The sequence below is a fragment of the Semicossyphus pulcher genome, unplaced genomic scaffold (assembly GCF_022749685.1).
Source record: "Semicossyphus pulcher isolate SPU_LCO1_2020_fin unplaced genomic scaffold, fSemPul1.0.p SCAF_5, whole genome shotgun sequence".
Lineage (NCBI taxonomy): Eukaryota > Metazoa > Chordata > Actinopteri > Labriformes > Labridae > Semicossyphus > Semicossyphus pulcher.
Window position 1 is genome coordinate 9,076,407 of NW_027211726.1, and position 27,294 is coordinate 9,103,700.

The 27,294-nt window shown below is 42.7% G+C and overlaps 1 protein-coding gene across 2 annotated transcripts in view; it reads right to left on the reverse strand.

The window, feature by feature from the left end:
• Nucleotides 1-640: 640 nt before the first annotated feature.
• Nucleotides 641-27,294, reverse strand: part of samd12 (sterile alpha motif domain containing 12) — a 129,562-nt gene continuing 102,908 nt past the window's right edge. For both annotated transcript variants that reach the window (XM_069681655.1, XM_069681654.1), the window contains exon 5: nt 641-1,539. In XM_069681655.1, coding sequence (XP_069537756.1) covers nt 1,508-1,539 — 32 coding nt within the window. In that variant the 3' untranslated portion in view covers nt 641-1,507. The remainder of the gene's footprint in view (nt 1,540-27,294) is intronic.

A 27,294-nucleotide genomic window follows, 5' to 3' on the forward strand; every position in this document is an offset into this window, starting at 1 on the left:
TACTATGGAGGAGCTAACATGCTAACAGACCAAGAGACTGTGTTTGAATGAAGAAGTGGTTATAGGTTATACTTTTAGAAGGACTAGATTTGAACGAAATATAGTGCCAAAGGTCAGATCTGTTATGCTAGGAGTTTATAGTGTTAAAAAAGCACATTTTTAATCCTAAAGGGGAAATAGATTGATGTTTTAATAAACCAATGCTTAAAGTAATAATCTCAAAGATTTTCATCCAAATGTATGTTAAGTCACTATCTATCGCCAAGGTAACACAATTGGAATTGAGCCTATGGCCCACTGATGAAATCCTTTGCATTTGCAGTATTACAGACTGGGTGTTTGTGGCGACTCTCACGAACGCGCCCAGTTAGTGACGCGTTTTCCATCACCCAGCACTGGTTGGTCTGCCAGAGAGGGTAGGCGGAGCTAAGCAGCTGCTTTTCCGGTCTCTGCAAGTGTTGCGAGTAAACAGTAATCTACTATGGCTGAACAGACAAAGAAAAGATCGATGACTACAGATACAACTTCAAAAATAAGTGAAAATCCAAAGAAAAAGAAACAAACTCGACGCTCAGATGAAGCAAACAGTCTAAAAAGGAAAGCGACCGTCAGCGAGGAAAATCAAGAGTTACAACCGGAGCCAACCGTGGACGTCACACATGCGACACTGTCTGGATATCTGGGAAGTGTGCTCCGGCAATTACCGTTTATCGCCACAGGTGCCGCCAAAGAGAATGAAACTGAGATCTTCGAGATTATAACTTTAAACAGCTTGTTTTTCTCTTAAATACGTATTTCTGTGCTTAACTACAAAAAAAATTGTTTAAAGACAGACAAAAAGATTACCTTGTTGTGTATACTACAGTTTGAGGGTATTTTACATATTTAAAATATTCTAATGATGGTTAGATGGCTGTTTTTTAAGTGCCTGATTTGGCTCACAGGCCGCCATTTAAATAGGTCTGCTTTACTGTGATGAAGGCTGATTTGTTTTGGGATAAGTTGCCTAAAAGTAAAGCAGTATAAATATCGTCCAATCAGAAGGCAAAGCTGCAGAGATTTTCTTTGTGTTAAAATTCTTTTCAAGTGTTGAGTTGTGGGCAGAGGATCATTAAGAGGGCTTGGCTGTCGGCACGTCTCTAGAGGGAGTGTAGTTACTGTATGTCTGAGAGGAGTGTAGGAGTTTTAGCATGAGAGGTCTGGTGGAGGTTTGGCTGCAAAGGTCAGAGCCGAGCGGAGATGGGACGCCTGTAATGGAAACTGTTGGTCATATTCCAGGAAGCTGTGAGGAATTGTTTGGACTGCGAGGAAACAGCAAGTCACAACTCGTGGGAGCTTCTCAGGAGTGGCTGGGAAGAAGACAGGAGGTTGTTTTTTTTCCCAGATCAGTCTTCGGAGAGGACGGAGAGCAGAGGTGTGAGACGGAGAGCTGCGACTGTTCCACGGAGAAGTCTGGGGTTCACATGTTAGGTGGATGTCATCAAAGCGGCAGGCGTCTCCGTCAGGGCTACGGTGAAGATGGGGTACACTCCAGAGAAGCTGCAGAGAAAAATACAAGACAGAACAGATTGGAAAAAGTTAATATAAGAAAATTACAGGGAGGATGGTGAGAGAGAAAGCATGTTGTCACTCCCAGCTCATTAAATACAGCAGCGCGATCCCTGGCCCGAAGCTTCAAAATATGAAGATCTAGGTACAACTGTAGTGTAAGTTTGGCACCGACACGGCTCCACGGTCAACATACGGTCACAATTTCAAAATAAAGCAAAAATAAATAGCAACATCCAGCTAGATTTTCAAAATAAAGCATGCCAAGTTTTGGATGTCCAACAGGCGGTTAATGTTGGTAACAGTAAACTACTGGCAGCTACAGTTACCAGCAGTTAACTCTTATTTTACAGTGTACCTGCTGTATACTACAAAAACAGTTTACTCCTGTAAAAAACATTACAGTACTTTGCTGTCCACTTTATTACCGTTTAGTTGCTGTTATACTGTTTTATTTTTCCTGCTGTGATCTCCATACACAGTTTATTACTGTAAAACATGATCTTTATTTCAAAATAAAATCCCCTCAAATATCCCAGATATAAATCTGACAATAGATAGCCTTACAAAAATGCGTTTATTAAATGCAGTATCAAACACATTCAGTAACGGACAAATAATTAGGATAATTATCCAATTCATGAAAACACGTGTTAAATGCACGTCCTAATCCATGTAACTGTAAAGAGATGGCCATATAACATGTATTAAAGTGATTGCATCCAACATAAAAAATGTGCAAGTTGCATAAAATATGTTTCTAACAAAAGTAACTTAGCGGTAAAATTTAAGTTTTATTTGTTTTTCGTTTTTTGATAAAGAAGATGAAAATTAAATGGCAAAGCTTCCCCTGGTTATTTAGAAATATGGATAAAGGTGGGGCGGCCGGCCAACATAGCCACTCCCCTAACCACGCTGATGACATGGATTAGCTTGCTCAGTCGGAGCTTGATGACAAGGCACTGCTGAAACACTTCTTTTAAATCAAGACTGAAGACTCACCTGTTCACGGCTGCTTTTTATTTAACTATTTTAATACATTTATTTTAATAACTGTTCTAATTATTTATATCTGCACTGTAGCTTTAACTCTTTTTATATTGTGGCTTCTGTTTTAGCTGTTTTCAGTTTATCTTCACTTTACTTTTGAATGTCTTGTTTCTTTGCTTTTGTTCTGTGTAAAGCACTTTGAATTGTCTTGTTGCTGAAATGTGCTATATAAATAAACTTGGATAGAAACAAGAAACCATTAGCTTATGTTGTTTACACATAGAAAGTAAGAGAGAGAGAGAGTGCAGCAGAGTGACGGTACATGCGAGCGGAGCAGGGAGAAAGGTTGGGAGCGAAGGTGTTGATCTTGCAGTAGGCTTCAATTTAACATTGGTGCTGCGTTCAAAACAACCGCCTATATCGCCTGGTTTTCACTATTTGTAACACGCAGGAATTGAACGTCCCGTGGTAATTTGACTCGTCCTTCGCTCACGACTGCCACCCTAAGCGACTTTAGCTGCGTTAATACTTCGTCACATGACTTCCATGGCACATGAAAACATTGAGGCTAGAGGACAACACTGAGGAGTGATGGCAGAGTGGTACCTAGATCGTCATATTGTGAAGCTGAGGGCCAAAAACTGAGCTGTGGTTTTTAATGACTTGGGAGTTACAGGCCGGAGACAGAACAATCGCTCCAGTGGACAAAAAACAAACAGGTTGAGAAAAATTGAAATCGACAAAAATCAGACGACAACAGAGGAGCAAAAAGAAAAACAATGACAGTAAGAGCAGGGAGGAGGAGGAGGAGAGGGAGGGGTTGCAAAATGAAACGGAGCGGAGTGACGTAGATGAGAGAGGAAATTAAGAAGTTGAGATCAAACAGCAAAAAAAAGAGAAAGGGCCGAGATAACAAGCATGGGCACACTGAGGCATAAAAATGGATCAGGGGGATGGAATTAGAAAAATAGAAGAGAGAAGGGGGGAGATAAGAGAGACGGGATAAAAGAGAGACAGAGGGAGAGAGAGAGAGAGAGAGAGAGAGGGGGGAGGACGAATAAAAAGTGGAGACATAATTATAGAATGGCACGAGAAAATCAATGCAGCGAGCATCATTGTGCTTGCAGGCGACGTTCAAAGAGAGGTGGAGAGCGGCGGTGTGTCCATCAAACGCGTACACATAAGCACGTCAGTGTCGCTCGCACACGCGTGCACGCACACACACACACACACACACACACACACACAGGAGCATTTGAAATGCAGAGTGAAGACAGGGAGGATGAGTCAGGCAGATGAAGCGGAGAGAGACAAGTGACATTTAGAGCTCAGTCGGAGCATGTGATGACAAGGCACAAAGATACATGCCAGCCCCCATTCTGACAACAGCTTGTGTGTGTGTGTGTGTAAGAGAGCATGTGTGTGTGTGTGGGGATGGAGCCTGGTGCAAGGAAACAGATTTGTGATTTTATATGTTACTTTATTCAACTGCAGGAGCTGAAACTCGGGGCACAGAGCCAACGCAGAGGTAAGAATTCATTTTAATATCTAGAAACTTGTGGAAAGAAAAGTAAGAAAAACTTTTCACACGGTGGAGAAATATTCACGTCATCAGTGTGCAGTTAAAGTTGAGCTGAAACTGCATGTCACACGCGACAGACATAACGTTGGAACGGGCCGTTTTGGTGCCCTAGGCGAGTTTAGGATTTGGCGTCCCGCACCGCAAATGGTACGTCGTAGAGTTTATGGATTGTAGTGCTGCACCTCTCATCATTTGCTCCTCTCTCTCTCTCTCTCTACATCGCTTGCACGCACAGGTTGGGAATAAAGGTGTTAATTTTGGCAGTAGGTTTATATTTAACATCGTTACGTGGGGCTGCATGTCAAAATGTTTGAGGCTCAAGCCAGCGCCCCCCAGAACGTGGGGTCCTCGGTGTGCAAAAGGCTCAGGGAACGGGGAGTTGCAGGGAGACGAACGGACAGCGACGGTTAGCCCATAGCTATGCTACGTTTCCGTTGTTTCCAGTTTGTGTGCGTCCGTGACCACAACTAAGTGCTAATTTGTGTATGCTGTAATATTGTAAGTTTATCAGCTGTTTATGAAGCAATTAACAAGCTAGTTTGTATTAAGTAGACTTTTTATCCGTTCTGTATGTAGCCTATTTAGAAGCATTTCTGTTATAGATTAAAGTCTCTAGTACCTGCTTAGCACTGTTTCTTTATTATAAGTGTTTAAAGTTGTTATTGTGAGGTTTATGTTAATTGTAGAGGTCTAAGTCGCTAACGTGGATGTCTTTTGCTTCTGTGTTCCTATAATTTAGTTCACAATAAACGCTCCAGCCTCCCGTGTCCTGAATAGACATCCCATATCGCTGACTAGAATTCCTAACCACAAGAGCTTCATTACACAGGGCGACCGGCTGTATCGCCTGTGCCTTGAGCCGGTTGCGTTGGGAAGTGATTTGAGCGTTGAAAAGTGGGCAAGCGCACGAAAACACACAGATACACATCCAGTTGCTCGTTAGCTAACGAAAGGATCTGAGCTCTGTGCCGCTAACGGTTTAAGATTGACTGATTGGTGGATGTCATAAAATTATTGATTGAAATGTGTTGGTTGAAGCTTTTGTCCGCACTTACCGACCTCTTATAATGTCAGACTACTTTGCACTTACGTAGCGCTTTTCTAGGCTACCGACCAATCAAAGTCTCTGTCACACAGATTCACACACTGATGGCCTTTGGGTGCACTTTGGACTTCAGTGTCTTGCCCAAGGAAAACATGCAGGAACTTGGGATTGAACAGCCAATCTATCAATCAGAGGATGGCCCGCTCTACCTCTGAGCCACAGTCCATCTAGAGCAGGGGTATTCAACTGGCGGCCCGCGGGCCAGATCCGGCCCTTTTAAATTTTTCTCTGGCCTGCAAGAAGCTGCCTACACATCCAGCTGGTGTCTGCAATATGATAAATATTACTAAGGTGATGAACATTCAGTGTTTCCCACGCAGTCTTTACATAGCTGGTCCACCCAGGTACGTTAACAGCTGCCAAGTATCATTGGCGACCCATTTTAGCATTTGATCAATTTCGTTTAGTTGTTTTTTTTTCTGAGAGAAGACGCCACCCGCGATCGAATTATAGCCGACACTCTCCGCTCACGCTGCCCCTCCTGCTCCTGTTCATTGTGACCGACACACACGCTCTGCTGCGAACGCTCTTATTACGCACACACGGTAGAGGATTGTTGTGGGACCTCTCCTTTGTCATGCCTACTAATGCTGTTGTTTTCTCAGTGCAGCTGGTTGTATCTGATGAACACGTTGGTTCCGCTTGTTTCAATACGCCAGGCAGGAAAGAATCAACAAACATCCTCCACATGTCACCTGCTGTTGTGAAACAGACTGTGGGCAGAAAAAAGACTGGAGTAGTGTTTATAGGCGACTTTATGAAACGTACAGCTGATGGAGAAAGTCGTCAGAGCCGACCATAGACTGTATAAAAGATGGACGACATGACAGCTCCCTTAAAGTGAAGCCAAACCCTCTCTATCGCCCCCTGCTGACTGGCTGCAGTATAGGTCATAAAGACCGCCTCCTCCATGTTAACAGATGGGACATGAGTCAAACTATAAAATCAAAATACACGCCAGATAAATGTTTCTCAAACATGGTTTCTGTCATTATAGTTAGTTCTTATCATGCTGATTTACGTCTAAGTGTTCATTTTTCTGACAAGTTTATTTTATAATTAGTTATTTGATGCTGTCAAAATGATGATTGACGGCTCTGTTGACAAATACAGCTCCTGCAGCCGATCTGTTCCTGATTAGCAGAGTAGAGGACGAACGGTGAGAGGAGACGTTACAAAAACAATCACAACAGTCACTGAAGTTTCCATATCTGTGAACGTTAACCTCAGACCAACACAAGAAGATGTTCTGCTGTTAAACACGCCGGCGAGCGAGATCCTTGCTGTTTTTTTGGTAAGTTAAGTGTGTGTTTGGTTAGCGGAAGTGGCTTCAGCGGCGCCACCCGCCGATCTCTACTGCGCAGACTCTGGCTTCATATGACATCACCATCGCAAGATGGCAGCGCCTATCACAGGGGCTATTTTGGCATCAATTTTGTACAATGGGAGCAGATGGAGACGCGTCGTCCATCTGTATATACAGTCATTGGGCAGACACACGGGGAGAAAAAGAGAGAGGCAGGGCGCACTGTGTGTGTGTGAAGACAGGAGAGGTGTGTGTGTGTGTGTGTGTGTGTGTGTGTGTGTGGTTGGGGGGCAGAGAGCTGGAGAAAAGTTGGCAGATTAAAGTTTTGTCAGGAACGAACAAAAATATAGTCAATAATTAAGAAGGTTTAATACTGTGATAGAACAGATAATCTACAGGAAACAAGTTTGTGCATTCTTTAAAATATTTTTAACATATATCTTGTTGGAGGCTAGGATTATATTGTTAATTTTCCTTATAGTTTTCTTATGTCCTGTTCCTAGAATGTGTACATTTATATAGATTTATAGAGTTAAGTAATAATAACGAATCAGTATGTTTTTATTATACTTGACTTTAAGTTAAATATTTCATGTTTAGGTGCAGAATAGCCTATGTCATACATTTTTGATAAATACGTACTGTTGCTTTAAGAGAGCGCACCCTGGCGCACGTACTTCTGTGAAGCTGTTGAACTGTGGCATCGAGTGGAGGCCGGACTAGCTGTGGAGTCACACGGTTTTTATACCGTGTCCTGTCCTGATAAGTTTTATGTTATCCAGCAAAGAAAATTCAGTGGATTAACCGACTTGTGACACCTGTGATTAAAGTTGTTTGCTTTTTCTCAACTCTACAACGGACGTCGAGTGGATTTGTAAAACTACAGCAGTTGGACACTAGGTTGCATTTTCTGCGGTAACATAAATTTGACCTGCTGCACCTTTTAATACGAATTCCTCAAAGGCAAATTCAAGAAAAAGCCCCATTAGGCAACTTAAAGCAAACAAGCAGCTTCAAAATGGCTCTAAATGGACCAAAGCTGATCAAGTCTGCTCTAACAAGTAATAAACGCAGATAATTATTGTTTAGTTATAATTAAATGGAGAAGGAATATACTGTAGCATCACTAGTTATTATTATTGACATCTAGAAACATTATACTGTAAATGCAGGAGCTATTTGAAGCAATTTCTTGATAAACTATTCTGTGTTGCCCGCGAACCCACTGTGATCATCCTATGTGGCCCACTTGCTGGAGCACTGTGTGACCAGGAATGTGATCGTTAAAGGCTTTAAAGATATTTTTCAGTTCATATTAGTTTGAAGTTTTCATAACGATTGTGGTAAAGCTTACGGAAAAGGATCGCAGCACTGTCCAATACTGTGTTGACCTATCGTTCCAACCTGACTCCTCCCTGTTGAGACTTTGTCACCTCATTTCCTCCTTTGCTCCAGTCATGATTAATACGGTTGTGAGAGGTCTTTGTCACTTGGACATAAAAATGTGTGAAGAGCTGTATTTGTTAGAAAAGTCGCATTAAATAGGAAGATAGTAGTACCTCTAATGAAGCTCAAGTGTAGTCCCCATATTAAAGTAGTATTTCCACCTCGGCTCGGCTATTATTAGACACACTAACAGGCGTGCAAATTCAGCCATATCGTATTCAACATCATTATTGGCAAACACTGCAATACATCAAGCTATTTCTGCTCAAAAGCATGTAAACACCATGTCAGCCCACACACAAACACACATTTTTTTACACACTAACACTCGCTCCTTGTTAACTGTATTAGTGCCAGGGCTTATCAGTGCAGCGGGACCACACACTCCACAAAAGGCTGAAATTCATTACAGACGTGGGAGGAGCCTTGACAAGCTGTCAGCATGTTCGGAAGACTCTTCAAATCCCCCTCCTGCTTCTGTCTCCGGACAATGGTGAGAATACTCCGAGCTCCGACATCTCTTCTCTAACACACACACACACACACACACACACGGAATGGGAACTCCGTAATCTCAAGGACAGTTTGCACAAATAGTTACTTTTACACCTTCAAACAAACGCAAAACTTTCTTCTGAGTCCTAATTTAATTGGTAGTTTACATTGACTGTCTTTATTTGATACACACACACATACACGTCTTTATTGCCGACAGGGGACGATTAGGCAACACTGACCAAGAGGTCCCCTCAAAAATGTCCCCTCCTGGTCGTTAAGTCCCCTGTTAAATAGGTATGCGAGTTCACACACACACATGAACACACATTACTTTTTTTGGAGAGCAGGCCTACAGGTGTAGTTTAATGATATTTCCAATTTATGTTGCCGTCTCTGCGCTTCTCTTTGCTGCCATTTTAGACACACAGAAACCCTTTCTCCTTTCCGTGCACACAAACACATTTATGCAAACACACACATGGGAACGCCTTCAGTTAAAGCATAGTTTGCACAGATAAAAGAAAGTTTCTGTGTTGTATGAAGGTGTAAATATAGTCCTGATTTAATTGGTATACCTCTTTATCTACTACACACACACATACACGTCTTTATTATCAGGAGGGGACTATAATGCTACACTGGCCAGGAGGGGATGTCAAAAATGTCCCCTGTTGGACGTTAAGTCCCCTGTTGGTGAATGTGTAAAGACGCCGAAGTCCACTGTTAATTAGGTATGCGAGAGAGAGCCTTGAGGTGCAGTTTAATGACACATTTCCAATTTATGTCGTTTCTCTTAGCTGCCACTTTAGACGCACACACACACAAACCCTTTGTCCTTTTCGCACACGCACACACAAACACATTTAAAACACATTATACGCGCATTCTGCATCTTAATATGAAGGATAGTAGCTGTTATGTGTGCGTTACATCCATAGGAAACCATTTTCAGATGATTAAAAAGATCATTGTAGCACTAAAAGCCTGCAAAACCATCAGACTCTGCATGCTTTCATAACCTTTATACCGGCATATTTCCCCGTCTGGTTGTGCAGCTGAGTGCGAGTGTAAACTCAAGGAGTGTGTTCATCCTTCAGCTGCTGCTGTTTCACTCTTCAAGGACAGAAAAGGGCAAATTACTCTGGAAAATCTTTTCTTTAACATAATTACTATAATCTGCCAAACCTAAATTAAACAGACCAGCGTGTGAATGCCTCGCTGACATGAGTGCAGAGTGTGTGTGTGTAGCGATGCGTGTGTGAGCTCCAGCGTCTGACAGAGAATTACGATTTCGACATGTTTCTGTGGTATGTAATTGCGTGTGTGTGTGTGTGTGTGTGTGTGTGTGTGTGTGAATAAGAAGCAGAAAACTAACCAATTACAAAGCCCAGTCATCACGTTTACATCCCAAACAAAGGCAGGGTTGATCTATTATTAATGTTCTGTTCTGAATGTAATTCACACACCGATTCCATTTCACCCGTACGCTCACACATGAATGCTTGCACACATGCATACACACAAATAATGGTCCTGTATCCTGCGGTATCTCAGCCTGTACGCCTCCTGTACGAATGATGAATGTTATTTCCCTGAATTAACAGACGTGCAGCTTTTCAGAGACAGGTAGTAAAATGTCTGGATCATCAGAATCTCTCTCTCTCTACACGTCTCCCCCCCGCTGCATTTGTAATCAGAGCAGTCTTGCTTGTTTAATCTCAGCACACCTCAGCGTGCAGCCGCATCTGCCACCTCTCTATGTCTTGTAATAGGAACATGTATGAAGGTGATTTGAACTGAATCTGTCCTCTTAGCTTTGAACCATCAGTTCTATAGGCTGGTTTCAGGCTTTACCTGCTGGTGTTTCCCCGCCGGGCTGGAAACCATTAAATGCTTTTTCATAAGATGAGCTGGTGATGTTCTATATTTTTCTCATGGTCAGCAAATGGCATAAAAATAATACAAAGTAAACTACATACTGGAAGCAAGTGTTGCATTTCCAAAGCCAAAATAGTTATATTCTTATGTGCCATAGAGCGCCAATTCTGTCCCCTAATTTCTTGTTAACATAGAATTGGGCAAATAAATTCTTTGAGTTGATGGTGGAACTTGATGAAAAGGTTGACAGACAGTATTTATATACAAATCATGTAGGTTTAAGGCTATCAGAAAGCAGTGAAAACAGAGAAAGATAACACTAAGTGTGCAGGTTACTCAGAAGGTCAGAATGTATGAGACCATTCCTGTATTTATAGATTATAGACACTGGGGTGGGTCAGTGGTAGAGTCGGTCGTCCTTCAATCGGGAGGTTGGTGGTTTGATCCCCAGCTCCCTCAGTCTACGTGTCAAATATCCCTTTCCCACCTAAATTTAGCTTGTTGACGCAGGTTTTTTAGACCCGGGAAGACCCGCTTATAGATGCCGATTGTCTCTGTTCCCATTGCCAGTGGAGTATACTCCTGTCGGCCTCTTCTCTGCTGACGTCACGAACGCAGACAAGGTTAGTAAACAGTGAAGATGTTACGGTGGTTAGGTCTTTATTGTATCTATTACTCATTCAGTCTGTTTATCAAACTCGGCGGCGACAAATTTGGAACGATGTTCGAGCGCTGCTCGGACAAAGACAGGCGGAATTTGTAGCTGAGATGACGAGGAGTCGCAGAAGTTACTGACGGAGCATAGCATCGCGCCGGAAAGGGGGCGGAGATTAGCGTGTCGACACAGGTTTTAATTACCCGGGTCTACTGCAGAGTTGTTTGACCCGGGTGTGAATGTCGATTGTAGCTTTTCCCATTAAGCAAAAAAAGCCGGGTTGTTAGTGGGGTTTTTCACCAGTCGGCTAAAGTGTCCTTGGGCAAAACACTGAACCCTAAATTGCTCCTGGTTGCAAATCCGACAAAATGACAGTTGGGCACTTTCCGTAGCAGCCTCTGCCATCAGTGTGTAAAAGGGTGAATGTGACATGTAGTGTTAAAGCTATATGAGTGGTGAAAAGCCCTATACAAGGCTGTTGAGCTTTATGACAATAAGTCCGACAACTACAGTTTGAGTCACTGAGAATGATTGAGTCAATACATTTCTTTCCATCTTCATTTTACAATAAGCTCGGGCCTGAGCGCTACAGTACAAGTATTGATGTTGGAAACTATTGTGAGACGCTCAAACACATAATTGGTTTTCGACTTTTCATAGGATTTCTTAACAATAAGAACTATTTGTTGGATTGAATTCCTTCATGTATTGAAGGACCACAATAAAGGCACATTGGAAACATTGTGTTCTGTTGTCACAATAAGAGTCCTGGCCTTGCGGAACAGCGACAGATACAAAAGGAAAACATAAAGTTCAAGACGTCCTGATGTCGATCATTATCAAAGTACAGTGTGGCTGAACAACGATCACTCTTATTGTGAGGAAGTCCGTCATTTAATGCAGCAGGAAGTGAAGTCCTGTTATGGATCGAGTCTGAACACTCTCGAAATCTGAGAAGCTGCACCCCAATAAATCATCGATGTACAAAATCAATGACCAGAAACAAACTAACTCAGCTAACGCTCCTGAACTTTTTGGGCTTGTGACCCTTTAAAATGAAACATGTCTCTGCTTATCACAGGTTGCGGCCTCGGTGTCGGCTCGAGCTGTGAGCAGAGAAAGATTGATTTTTTTACCTCTCAGATTGTTCATTTGAACGACTTTCAGGAGCCTGAAGATTTTTGTTTTGTTTTGTGTGATTGTATTTGAAAATGTCAAAGCATTTAATGGGTGTCTTTTTACATAAAGACGCAAAACCCCTGACTACATTTTAGTGACAACTTTATTTAGTTTTTGCCCCTTAAAATGTCCAGGGGGGAACATAGTGCTGCAGTGCTTAGTACTGTCGCCTCAGAGCTAGAAGGTTCCTGGTTCAAATCCCGGACACAATTCGCCTTTCTGTCTGGAGTTTGCATGTTCTCATCGTCCATGCATGGCTTTTGTCTGGTTTACTCCGCCTTCCTCCCACAGTCCAAAGACATGCTCGTTAGGTTCATTGACTCTAAAATTGCCCGTAGGTCTGAGTGTGAGCGTGAAAGGTTGTCTGTCTCTATGTGTCAGCCCTGTGATTGACTGGCGATCAGTCCAGGGTGTACCCGGCCTCTCCTCCAATGACAGTTGGGATGGGCTCCAGATCCTGGGTAAGCGGTATAGATAATGGATGGATGGATGGTACGTTGAGGGTTAGGAACTACGGTTAGTAAAAACACTAACGCTAACTGCAGTGCGGTAAAAGAAGAAAAACTTCCTCCACTAAATATTATGTTAATAGAGCAGCTTGCAATCAGGCGAAATAGAGGGTTGCAGCCGACGTACATACAACCCAACACTCAGCCCAACACTCAGCCCGATGACCCTCAAGACTTAACCTCCAGGAGTCGATGACTCATGAATGATTGCTGAAGGTTAAACTTCCATCCAATCATCACGTGCTCTGACTCACATCAAAGCTACGTAAACACGGCTGTAGTCTCGACCGTGATGACTTGCCGACAGACCGCAATGAAGAGGGCGACAGGTTTGTTTGAACTGGTCGGAAAATTCTTGTTGTGCTCAATCTACCTTCCGTCTGACTCAAAGGCAGAAGTTAAAGTTGTTCAAACAGAGGGGTCATTGAGTCCAGACACATTACAGCTGCCGCTGAGTTAGATAATTAGATGAAGTGGAATCTCAGACATTGATACATATATACACACATGTATGTCCAGACTGTCCATCTGGAGCAGCAGAAGACTTCCTGGTGGCCTGTGATTGGTCACTGTTAACAACATAAAATCTGCAGCCAACACTGAAAACAACATGTGGTGGCTACGGTAACTGACAACTGTAGACCATCGACCCTCCGCCTGTTTTTAACCTAATGATATGATCTCTGCATGCACGTAGACATCAACACATCGCTCAGTGTGTGCATAGAGTGTGCACGTCTGCGAAGTGTGGAGAAGAAATGGACAGTGCAGTCGAAAGAAATAATGAGAGCGAGAGCCATGGAGGGAAGTATAGAAAAACTACATGTGCTGAGGAGCAAGAGACACTTCCTGAGTATATTTTTACACATACATATGAAGATATGTAGGAAAGGACGGGAAAGAGATGTCTGTGTGTTGAGAGAAGCTTGAAAATAATATGCTTATATTGAACCATTGTACGCTTATATTGGACACCTGCATCCATTGGGGAATTGTGGCTCAGTGGTAGAGTCGGTCGCCTCTCAATCGGAAAGGTTGGGGGGATCCCTGACTGCTACAATCACATGTCACCAAGTGCTTGGGCAAGACACTGAACCCCAAATTGCTCCACCAGAATGGGCATAGATCCTGATTGGAAATTGGCACTTAGGTGTTTGCCATCAGTGTGTGAATATGTGTGTGAATGGGTGCATATGACAAGTAGTGTAAAAGCAGCTTTGAGTGGTAAGAAGACTAGAAAAGCGCTATGTAAGTACATTCCATTTACCATTTAGCATCCAGCTACTCGGACGCACCATCATCAAGCTCTAGTGCTTCATGTCGACCAACAAAAGGCAGTCAGAGCTCTGAGGAAACACCTGGTGCAACAAGACCAGGTCAAAACCTTGTATGTGGCTGACCGCATCAGGTCAATGTGCGCTTTTGTGGGAAATGTGTTACAAGGACTGTCGTTATGAGGCCGATGCCAATAGCAGGTGCTCGCTGCGGATGTAGGTGAGGACAGCGGAGGAGCAGCCCCGCCTACTCCCCGAACAAAGTATCCAGAGCCGTATAGACAGAGAGTCGCGTCAGTGGAGGTCCAATATGCTCCATGATCCGCCATTGCGATGTCGCAACTCTCTCTCTCTCTCTCTCTCTCTCTACGGCTCTGAAAGTACCGTCACTCAGTCAGTCAGTCAGTCAGTCAGTCACATACAGACCCGTGTGTAGGGCTGACCCCGACCCCGGCTGATTAACTAACCCAGTTAAAGACAGTTTACTGATTCGAGCTGGTACGGATGTTGTTAAACCAGTTTTTGTGTCGAGTAAACTTAAAATGGTACGGGTATAAACAGTAAAGACTGTTAGAGATTGGCTCGGGCTAATATGTCGGATTTCCAGACTGAATTATTATTATCCCAGTCTGGCTCTGCACACACGCCGGTATTATATTTATCTATGTAGAGGTTTGAGCCTCTGTGGTGCTGGGATCAGGTTTAGAGAGCCTTGTCTCCCAGCGTGTGTTCAAAATAGGTCATCTTATTCTGCGACTCCATGCACGCCTGCTTCTCTCCCTGCCCTGATTTCAACAACATAAACAACTGACGGGAAGTTCTCCCCCTCTTCCTCTCTCCCTTTAAAGCGCAGCTCCTCATCAGCCAAACCCAGTGAGGTTAAATAAATAAGTCTATTTTATGCAGGAATGGTTGTTCTCAAAGTGCTTGTATTTTGGTAACTTGTGTCAAGTTGGATTTGTTTGTTGCTGTGCCTTTTCCAGCGCCACCTGCCAACACACACACACACACACACACACACACACACTTTGCCTCCGTGCTCCTGCTTCCTTCAGTATCTCAGCGTGGGACTGTCAAACCGAGCTCAGTCGCATTTCTTCGCCGTGCTGCTCTATCATGCGGGATCTCTCTCCTGACACGGAGCTGTCACGGCCTTCAGGGTTTAAAGATCGCAATGCAAAAGAGCAAAAAGTGGAACACTGAAAACAAGCCGCTCATTTATTCCAGAGCATGTATGCTGGTGTCTGCATGTGTCTATATTTGTATGCACGTCTACATGGGGGGAAAGTATCAGTAGATGTGTCTATATATGATTAATGATGTGCAAAAGAAAAGCAGTGTACCCAAGTTTTACTCTGATAACATTACAGCAACATTAGCACATCTTTGGGAGCTACTTGTTTTGAAACATGACAGGGGGTTAGGGTATTCCATCATGTTTAATCACACAGTATAGCTATGATACGGCCTCTTATAATCCAGCTTTTAGGATGCTTTATGTATGCTGAATATGGTACAACAGCTTTTTACCTGTTGCAGTAATGCTAATAGTTCTACCACAACTTGTCTAACACTTTTGTTTCTGTGGTGTTTGCACAAACAAGATTTAACCAGTTTATTAGTGAGCTTATGAGGTGTTGGTGGATTGATTTCATTGCTTTTAGACGGAGCTAGGCTAGCTGTTTCCCCTTGTTTCCAGCCTCTCTGCTAAGCTAAGCTAACTATGAGCTAGCTATTTACCGCACAGATATGAGATGGGTATCAATCATCTTATTCGCTACAAGAAAGCAGACAAATGTTTGTCACAAACTTTTGAACTTTTGCTTAAACGGGGTTCACACTACAAGGGTGATTTTGGGCCTGATTCCCCCCTCCCACAATCCTGATTTTTTTATGCGTCTAAGGATTATCTCTCTGGATGTTCCTGTGGTGTGAGGGATGTTAAGGGTGTTGTCCTGTTGTGTGGGGGGAACCCCGAGGACAGCCGAGCACGCAGTCTGTGGATTGTCAAGTGGAACAAAACAATGGACAATGGGGAAGCAAGCTGACTGAGAAAGGAAGCACAACAACCGCCGCCATGGCGGCAAAGGCAAACGGAGAGCATAAATTATTTTTGTTTACAGTTGTTTGTTTATAGTTTGTTTACTCTAGGGTCTCGTTTGACAGCGAGAGTTTTACGAGATTCCCAGTTGTGAGAGTCGGACTCTGTTTGTTGGTGAATGAATCTGTGAGTGTGTGGTGTGCTGTCTTGGCTTAATCACTGCTCTCCACACACTACAGGAGCAAAACTGTTAAATCTATGGTTATACATCGTCATATGTGGGCTCTCTGACATTTTCAACATCTGTTCAGATTTTCAACATCTTGTAGTGTGGACCAGGCATTACAGAGATTGCTGGATTCTCCATATGCAGTACTCCTTTTGCTTTATATGAGGACAAATACAGCGAGAGATCTGGAATCATACTGCCCATCCCTATCTATCCCTCTCCTATGTGCAGTTGTATCAGGGCATAGCAGGCTGTGTTACAGAGACTTGGATTCACAGAAATGTTGCATCATTTTGAAGTAAAAGTTTTAAAATTGAACTTTTTTCAACTCATTATCTATTAATTTTTTTAAGATTGTGTTTCGGCTTTTTATACCTTTATCAAGAGAGAGGACAACGGATAGTGGTGAAAACAGGGGATGACATACTGCCAATTCTAGGCTGCACATTCAGGATCTACTTTATCGGCGTTTTGTTGAGTGTATAACATAAAAAAAAAACCCAACTGAGGAGTGAACAGACAAATGTAAAGGCGTGGAGTAAGACAGAGACGTAAAAGAGAAGAAGAGGTAAAGAGAACAGAACACGGTGAGTGAGTGAACCATGAACTCCCTCCGGCTCTCGCGTTCCCGCTGCTGACGCTGATAAATACCTGAGGAACGGGACGCAGTTGAGAGCTCGACTACGCCGTCATTAACCTTGTGAAACCTCGGCCTGCTCCGGTGATTAACGACATCCCATTATGTGCCGTAAAACAGAATCCGGGGAGGGTCTTCTCCTCGATACAAAACGAAACCTTCCCCGGGCCTGAAGACGTTCTCCTCCAGGGAGCGGAGTGAGAAAGAATCTCCTTTAAGATGAAACATCCGCTAAGAACGATTTGTTTGCAAGTCGCAGGATGACCCGCTGTAGCCTAATATCCTCTGACTGCTGCTTCTTTGCGTGCCACTTGCATGTTTCCCCTCCCTGTCTTGTTCAAAAGTCTGTTATTGTTTATTACAATAGAACTCGGCGGAGTCCCCACAGAGGGCTCGGAGATAAGCAAAATACTCCGGCACAGAAAGGAGGCTTTTACCATATGAAAGGAAAGAGAAAAACGAAGAAGAGGGGAACTGGAAACGGATAAAGCGAGAGAAGACAGAGGTGCTGGGACAGGGCGGAGGATGTGTGTGTGTGTGTGTGGGGCGGGAGGGGGAGATAAAGGCAGAGCTGTATTCCCTGATGTGGCTGCTGTGTGTCGGCTCTTCGCAGCTCCGGCTCCAAGGATTACTGCATTTACACTTCAGCTTAAAAATAGCCCCGTGATAATTTATTTAGCTGGAGCACGCCATCCGCCATTGTGTTCCCAGAGAATAGTTTTTCCTTCTATAACATTCTTCCTCTCTCACTTTCTCTCCTGATATTTAAGCTGTGATATATCTCTTTCTCCCCTAACAGACTCGCCTTCTCCCTTTAAATCTTACATAAATAAGTGGCTAAGTTAACCTGCACAAACTTTTTTTAGTCTTATTTTTCTGCTTAATTTGTGACATTAACGCCTAATAACCTTGTTCCAAACGTCCGTAACACAACACTTGTTCTTTACATACTCGTGGATCCATGAGGATTTGAGCGTTGAAGTTGGAGCAGGATGTTGACATGCAATTGTAATCTGCTTATTCAAAGAAACCGGTGATCCTAATCTGGGACCATACGCAGAAAAAACTCTGCATATCTTCACAACTAAATGGCAGAAATATGCTCCAATTCAGTTCATCGATATAAGCCTGTTTGTATGCACGACTCTGTCATCAATATACATGAATATAAATGTGAAACTATAGGCATGAGCCTGATTTCCATTCAGCCAGATTACATTATGGATAAGCCACTTTCATCAGGCATATTTATACACTGCATAAATGCACGATGAAGTTTGTTTAAATTTTTCATGGTTATTCAATACGTTTACCAACTGTGGATGGAGACTTGACTAACTGCACGCTGCCTTTGTTTACATTTAAAGAAATGTAAACTAAGTGATACGTATGACTGTTAAAGAAAGCAGGAGGTGATTTTTTGTTAAAAAAACACCACTTAAAGATGTGCTGGACAAAATCAGCGAAGAGAGAAGAGGTACGGCTTTGTCCACAGGGGGCACCAAAATCAACACAAACTGAAAGTTCCTCACAGCAGCTTTAAGTGGCGGTTTTTAACAATAGATCACACATCCTTCTCTCTTTAACAATCATTGTTATGTATCATGTATCACTCACTTTAATGTTTGGAAAATGTAAACAAAGGCAGCGTACAGTTAATCACTTCGTCTGACACCTACCCCCCGCCAGGTGTTGCAGGCATTAAAAATAACTATATAGAAATAATCAATCTTGTCGATGATGGTCTGGTTTGCTTTCGTAGCTCATATAGAGTCATCAGAATTAATTTCAGTCTGTTTCATAACCAGTGAAAATCTCGTCACAGGAGCTTTAATGAAAGCTATGGCTGCTGCCGACTGAGATCTATTTGGGAACAAAAATGTTTAAAACCTTATCGTGTCCTGAGTTAATAAATGCAGTCAGTGGAAGCCACTTAGTTTTTAGCGCTATCATACACATATTATATTCAGAAGCCACAGCACGGCTCTAATAGTTTTGAACTTTAAGTCTCAAAATGTCCCAAAACCACTAAACTAGCTGTGATTGAAGCAGTGGGCAGTGCGACTCCAGTCTGCTGGCCGCTACGGCGCTCTCTGCTCCGGTTACGTCTGTCAGAGGAGTCCGGTAAACCACTGTTGAACCGGGCAAAAGTAACGCTCTGGGATTTTAAAGATGAATATAGGCATGGCACACTTTTTCATGTCTCCAATGTAAATGTCAATTCTTAAATGTGCCTTTTATTCGCATTTTAATTGCTGTGTGGGCTGCAAAGACAATTACATTCAATCATTTACTAATAAATAACGTTAGATTATTAGATTCCTACTTTCACAAACATCTCGTCTCCACTATGTACTTAGTTCACAGCAGAAATAGTCTGAAGTATAGTGTGAGACGTGCACATTCTGCCTGTTTTTGTGTGAATAAAAACGTACATGGCTTTACACATTAAGGGTTTCTCAGTGCCACAGTATATAATTAACCCACTTATTTAACCATGTTATAACATATAGATGTGTAGCTACTTGAAAATTCCCCTTGCAGAGTTACCCCTGCCACCAGATATGAGTAAAATTAGCATTACCACAACCCTGCTGATTCTAGGGCGAGCTCCTAAGCCAATGATATCCCGCTGAAGTGAGGAAAGCTGCTCTATTACCACAAATATGCTCTCCAATTTGCCCTTGGGATATTCTTGTTGAGCGTACTTTGAGCGCACTTGAAGTAAACGATTCTCCCTCAAGTCGCTCAGCTGATATGGGGGTCTATCAAGAAGGGAACGGGGCACGTTCAAAGTCAACAGCACTTAAACATAAGATACGAGGGGGCCTTCAAAGAGCAGAGACAAAAGGGGCTCGGTTGCTATTTTGGAGCCGAGTGCTTCAGTAGCCGAGGTTAAAGGGGATCATCAGTCTTCGTGGCACAGCGAATCTCATTTTCCGCGGAAATGTGATGACTCGACAGCAGGAAGGACAGCAGTGATGTAGACGGTGGGAGCCAGGGAAGAGGGGTTAGAAATAAGGAAGGTAAAGCAATGTACTCAGCTCAGAGTTATCTGCTTTCTGTCCAGCTCTCCGTCTCACTTTCGGTGTCTCACACAACAGAAACCCTGGGATCCGCTGGTGAATAACGATGACCTCACATGGCGCCAAGTCTCACACACACTGACAAACTCTTACTTCCCTTTGTGAGTGTAGTAATGGGATCTTTTTTCTCTCTATCAAGTTTCTACTCGTCTGCCAACTGTGAGCAGCTCTCTGGTGAGAGGGCAGCACTGCAGGAGGCCTTCAGTCCAGACTCTGAAGTCATCCATCACAAAGTCAGAGGCAGACAAACACAGATGCTTGTAGAGGGACTACGTGACTTGTAAGACCAAAAAAAGTTACATTTTTATGACTTTTATCTTTTAAATATTGTATACACTCTTGTCTAAACCCTGCCTCCCTTACTGCTGCTAAGCCTGTCAAGCTTTCCATTCTTCCAGGGCACACAATCAGTTCACGATAAAACCTGTAGCAGATTCAGCGCTTAAAATTCAAAGTAAGTATTTAAGCAATAGGCCCTTAACTTCATGGGAAGATTAAAAAAAGCATTGTAACAATTAGCTGAAATGACTGTCATCAGCTAGTTTAATCAGCAGTAGCTAGCTAGCTAATCAAGCTAATGTTTGCTTTGTGAGTCGGCTAAAAAAATCGAGTCTGTGACTGACTGTAATGTTTCCACCTGGCGAAGAGCCTTATAAAAACGGTTGTGAGTGTTGTTAATTTGAATACAGTCCTGTAGAGCTGAAACCGACACAGCCCACTATAGCTAGCTAGCTTATCCAGTTAACGTTAGCTCCAAGATGTGGTTGAAAAGGCAAACCCAATACTGATTCTAACATTTCTAGCTGACTTGTTTTAAAAGGGGGACCTTATAAAAAGGTTGTAAGTGTTGCTAATGCTTAGTACAGTCCTGTGGAGCTAGAGCGACATGAGCTGTACCTAGTTAGCTTATCCAGCCAACGTTAGCTTCATGATTTGGTTGAAAAAGCTGCCTGGGATTGATTCTAAGGTTTTAAGATGACTTGTTTTAAAAGGAGACTCTTGTAAAAAAGGTAGTAAATACGCACTTGATGACTTAATACATGCTGTAGGCGATTTAAGGGGGAATGAGGTGGGATTCTGTCCCTCTTGTAAGCAAAATTACCAAAAAAGGCATCCTCTGTTAACCTGCTATAGCCAGCTTCTGAGAGTCGGCTACTTGTTTAAGTCAAATATACATTCGTGTTATGAATGAGCCCCTTTTTTATTTCAGTTTTTTGTTCTGTTGAAATAGATTTGATTAAAAGATTTCCAGCATGTAGCCTACACTTTACGACTACTCGCCCCTGACAACAGAACTACTCATTTTAAAATAATGAAGCTTCTTAAAAATGATTATGTCCATCATAGAATTTAGGTTTTTTAAAGGCAGCTATAAGTACCACTTGGAAAATCGCTTAGGCCTACTGCAACTTTAATATGTATTTTGTAGTTTAACCATGTGTATTTAATGCGATTGCAGGCCTCTAGAGTTGCAGCACTGTCTCGCTTTTATAAAACAGTCACATGACTCATGTTGATTTATAATCAACAAAGTGCTGAAACAGAATTTTCTTCATGTTTCCCTCAATCTCCATTTAATCTGACTCCAGCCTCCGTTCTGTCCCTAAAGGCAGCACTTCCACTGATGGCATCGTTGTCCTCTTCACACAGTGACAACTTAAAGAAGCTGCTTCACCATCAGGGTGCTGTTGCCAAAGGTGAAGTATTGAAAACATATATTCTCTCTTCAATCTAACCAGTGGGAGAGATACATTAAAGAAGCGATGAAGCCGTCACAGTCCTCTGTAGGGAGACATTTTGTTTACTCAGTAAATAAAACTGTGTGGGAAGTGCAAAGCCTTCCTCTCAGTGACATAACCAATCATCATGAAAAGAAAATTTCATTTTCCTCTCTGCTGAAAACTTTTGGAAGCACTTTAATTCCCCTTGAGTGGCTCCGGGATTTCAAGTTTAAACTCATTTGCTCGTCGGGTAATTAAATAAGAAGTCAATTTTACAAACAATTGGTTCCGCCGGCGCATGCGAGCTGGTTGTTCAAGTGTTTAGTGAGAGAGACTCTGGGTGTGTACGTGCTCCTGTGTATGTAGCAGCATGTGCATGTGTTCAGGAGTGTGTTTGTTTCGTGGGTGTTGTGAGGAAGAGATTCAATGTAAAAGTTTGTCTTTACAGGGAATCAGAAAAGCAGAGCATGTAGGCATAATTTATCACATTATGGTCCATGTTTAAAGACATTACAGTGCAATATTATGACATAATAAATAATACACAAACATGGACTGATTATTACAACACATACAAACAGATTTTTTCACACTTTCTGCTGCTGCTTTAACGTCGCTTACAAGAAACTTCCACGCACATCGCACAAAGCAAGAGAGCAGAGGACCTGAACCTGCAGGGTCATCGAGCAAAGTGTCCCGAGTTGCTCTCTAACTTAAATATTTGTGGACGTAAGGAGGGGGAAATTACGTTTGCAGGGAGGAAATTGTTTTTTTTTTCTTAAGGCAAAGGTGCATTTGGTCATCGGAAACAGATAAAACTCATTGGATATTAACTGTTGTATTAAATATTTATCGAAGGCTCAAACCTTAAATGAACTCACCTATTTTATCAGTTATTTTGTGCAGAGTTAATTTCAGTGTCACTCTTTGGCTTTCCCATAGATTTCCCACAATGCATTTGAACATCTCCAAGAGAACAGCAGTGAACTTGCATTCAGTCTAGTGTAGGAGGAGAGTGTAAAACAGATAATGATAGAAACAGCATAGTAACTGCAAATCGAGTGAGTATCTCCAGGCAAAGAGGGAACATTAGTTCCATTACTCAGCGGACATGATGTTCTGTGTCTGCAGTGCCACGAGACATGATGTCTGGTGTCGATGCTGAAACGTATATATCTGCGCTCTATTAAAGAGAGCCCTGTGTATGAGTGTTGAATGTTTTCGCCCTTAAAGCTGCACTAATCAATATTTTTATTTAGATGGTTAATGAGACATCACTGCGTTATGTAAAAGGTGTCATTTATAGTAACTAACCAACAGAGAATGATCATCTGACTCTGCAGTTTAAGCTTTCAGCTACTTGTTTTGGTTAACTCTCCCCTCTGTCATTCAGCGTGATAAGCCCTAAATACCTATTGTACACTTTGTGTCGGGTACCTCGCAGCAAAGTCAGAAATTAGCAGGTGAACAAATGTAGCATGTAGCAGATAGAGAGCTTGATCGGTTTCTCATGAGCTGGTGGAGCCTAAAACAGAGCCAAAAGGAGAATGAAAGGTTGAACAGACATTTGCCAACCATCCAATAACAAATCTCCAAAAACAAATGCTGCACTGCTAGCTAACAGCCGACTGTTAGCTAAAACATTAGCCAACTTTATAAGGTGTACTATTTTGGAGTTGCTATTTTAACTTGTTAGACTGCCCCCAAGTGGCCAAACCAGTTATTAAAAGTTTCTCATTTATTATTTATTGTTTAAAGGGCCAGTTTGCAGATTTTCAACCTCAGTCCTAACATGCTATTATGAGTAGCTAACGCCATTATGGTAGGAAAAAAATGCAAGAGGACGCTATCCGCTTCTCCAGTGGGCCCTGGAAAACCTCCTCCAGACTACACAAAGCTTGCTTAACTACACGTCCTCAATCCAGGACGCCCACCTCTGATGTCATGTCTCCTTCAAAATCGTCAGGTTTGAAATGTAGACTGCAGACCTGCAGATTTTTTAAACGATCCACCGGTATATTCTCGTCATATTTTGGATTCTGTACCGCTCTGAGCCGTTGCCTGCAGCGAAACGGCACTATTTCACTCCAGCGTCTCTCGCTGGGCCGTTCCTTTCAGATGGAGGGGCGCAATGCACGCTGGGTGTTGTAGGAATGTAGAATGGGCGAAACCAAAAGCTGTTTGTACAACTTTCTCCACAACTATGGCGCCAATTTCAAATATCATTGCTTCTATCGATTACAGAGAACACCAGCTTTTAATGACAGTGGCTTTTGCCAGGAGAGAACTGCTCCTTTAACTAAATTGTGTAGCAAATTAAACACATTTATAATGAAAAGAAAACCATTATTACAAAAAATTAAATGTAAGTGTAAGTTAAAACCTAGTCTGATGAAATGAACACCATGTTTGTTATTTTTCAACGGTTTCTCATTACTTTGCTCTTAAAAGTCTTAAAGTTAAGTAATAAAATCGTGATGAACAACAACCTTTAACACATTCTGTATGTTTAAATTCATATTGCTGTATTTGACAGAAAACCTTGCAAACTCAAAGCTAACTCTCTCCTCCTCCCAGGAGCTGTGAGCTAACTTTCATAGAGTAAGGCGGTGTAAAATCTTCATGTGCTGACACTGAATATCTCCCTCTCGGTCCCTCACAGCCTTGCAGCTTTAGAGTAAATCACCTGAAGTGTTCATGCATTCAGTACGCACCGCCGGCCCCTGCTGACTCTGTAGTATTAAACGTGTATTTACCAGCTGGGGGTCTGAATACATGACGAGGCTTCGTGGATTCCCAGCAGGACGATACCTGCCATCGCTACAGCACATCGCCCTTGAGCTAGACACCTTAACCTTAGCGCTGCACACAGCCGAGCACGCATCGCATCAAACCGGCTGTGTGTAAATGAATATAATGTTAGAGTCAGGGTGTGTGGGTCCCAGTGGACACAGAGGGGGCATCTGCAGGCGATGGAGGAGCCATATGATGAATATTTATTATCATATGTGCTGTAGTTCTGGGGGAACTCTCTGGAGATTGTAGTGAAATATTATTATATATAAGGGAATCTACTACTATATACATTCATTAGATATCAATGCTGCTATATGAGGGCTCCATGTCCCAGCATGCTCTGCAGTCAGAGCTTTATATGTGTTCAAATTCTACCCACATTCACATGTGAAAAGAGTGTTCCTACCAGGCGACAGGATAGCGATGCTCTTTGTGCCTCGTCTCTGGGTAACACTCTCTCGAGTGCCTACCTGTAGCTTAACAATACGACTGGGTCAACAGCCATCGGGAGCACAGAGGGAGGCTAATGTTCGGCAGATAGTGAGACTGCAGCACTGCCGGCGAGCAGCAGCATTGTTTGCCAGATACATTAGGCACACAGTCGGTGAACGACGCACGCTGAAAGAAGTGCATTTGAAGATCGTTTTTAGACATCTGACACACTTAAGATGCGATCTGTTTGGATGGAAGCAGAGAGGAGTTATTCCTGGATCTTAATCTCTCATCACGGATCTTTTCTTGCCTTCAGACAGAGGCCTGCTGGTGAAATTATTGACATTAGCATAAATCTTTAACGTCGTTTTAATGTCAGTTATGAAGTGTAATAAACCACAGACATACCTACAATACGCCATGTGATCCAGCAGCAACAATAAGTAGACAAACATTTACAGGCGACCTTTCTTTGATGAAGCACACAGAGCTTTAATAAGCATAAGTCCTGTCCAATTCTGACGGCGTGTCTGGAGAGTTACGCTGCTGTGCCTCGTGTGTAAATGTACACAACGTGCCTCTTAATTTGCGTTTCTGCTGGGCAGTGAGATCGCTTCAGTGGCATTAACATCAATCCGTGTATCGACATACTGTATATCATACATATAACTCTGCATACACGGAAAGAAAGACGGGGATGAAACCACCAGGATAGCTGTGAATGGAAGATAACTTTCACCGATCTATTGGAATTCAGGAAGTCTTCAGCTCATTTACAGGCACGTTTACTTGTCAACTATAACTACTGTTAAAGTTAAAGTTAGCTTTGTAGTGCATGTGAAGAGCTGCACATGCTCACATATCCAGGATGGACCTCTGACCCTCCCTTTCAAAAGAAAAGAAAGCCTATTAGAGGAGACAGCTTTGCTTTAAATGGGGTTGGAAGACGGCTGCAGGAGTTGTCCTCTACAGATGAAAGTTCACTGTAGTGTTGCACACACAGACTGGTGTGAAGGGCTCCTGCATTATTCTTCCCGCCTTTGCATTGAAGAGGAGCGAGACGGTTATTAAAGTCATCCGTCCTCCGTGCTGCAGGTAGGCTCCTTTATGTGAATAGATAACTGCAGTCAAGTTGTGCGGTTTACTTGTGTAGGAGTAAAAAAAAAAAAAGACGACGGCATTTGCCAAAGTACTTGAATGCAACGTGCGGCAACAATTTTTATTTTAATCCAAGAACGCTCTCTTCGGGGAAGAGAAAGTGAAGAGAGGGAACATTTGCACAAATGATGACTAATCGTCAAAGCCTTCTTCTCGCACGCCCCGCAAATAAACGTGTCACCTGTTTTCACCGCCTACTTGACGCTGAGTAATTGCACAGTGAGAGACATCTGCCATGTTAGTGGACGCCGGTGATGCCTCCTACATCCATCCCAGCCAATTGGAAGGAAGGAAGTGAGCGTCGAAGGATGTAAGGAAGGATTCGGAGTGACCCCTTTAACACCACGGGAGGCATCAGATGTTGCAAGGAAGCTTTTTGTGCAAACAATTAAAACAGCTCGAGCAGCAGATTCTGGAAATGTCACTGATTCATCCCTCCTTATTTCACTGCTCTTAGTTAGCACAAAAGCACCATTACCCCGAATATTCTTCTTCCTCTTCGCTCTGGTTGTTATTGTAGTAAAATGTCAGGAATAGGTCCGGGCAGCCGTAGAGGAGAACACCTGCTACAGGCACAAATAATGTACTAAATGTTTGCCAAGTAGAGAGAGGAGGAGGAAAAAAACGAGAGAGAGAGAGAGGAGGCTGCTTTGGAGGGAAAAACAACATCAGGACAAAAAAAACAGAGCAACAGATGGAGGACGGAAGGAAAGAAGAGACACGGAAACACGGGAAAGGTGCGAATGTGAAAGAAAGTAAGGCTGGAAAGAAGTATTAAGGGTTTGAAGCAAAGTGGGAGGCGTACAAAGACTCGGTGTAGTGTTTGAAATTAGTTGAGCTAATACGTGTGCCAGATGGTTAGGGTAAAATTAAACTACAATCGGAACACCAAAGAAGAAGGGAATCAAAGAAAAGTGTTGTAGAGTCTATTTAGAGCCTCCTTCAGTGTCTTGCTGCATTAGATCCTCACTCCTTTAGGACAACATGCAGGCTAAAATAAACAGTGAATAATTTACAAGTTCTATTTAACCCACGTTTGCATAAGAGGGAGCCGTATCAATTGTCTCGGATGAATTTCAGGTATGCAGGATATGAGCCAGTACTCTAATGAAGAGCTATTATATATCCTTCTGTTAACAAGCCCGGCTTTCCCGCGTCTGCTTCTCGAAGAGAGTCCGGGGATAGCTGACTGAAGCACTGACAGAAATGCAAATCAATTTTCCT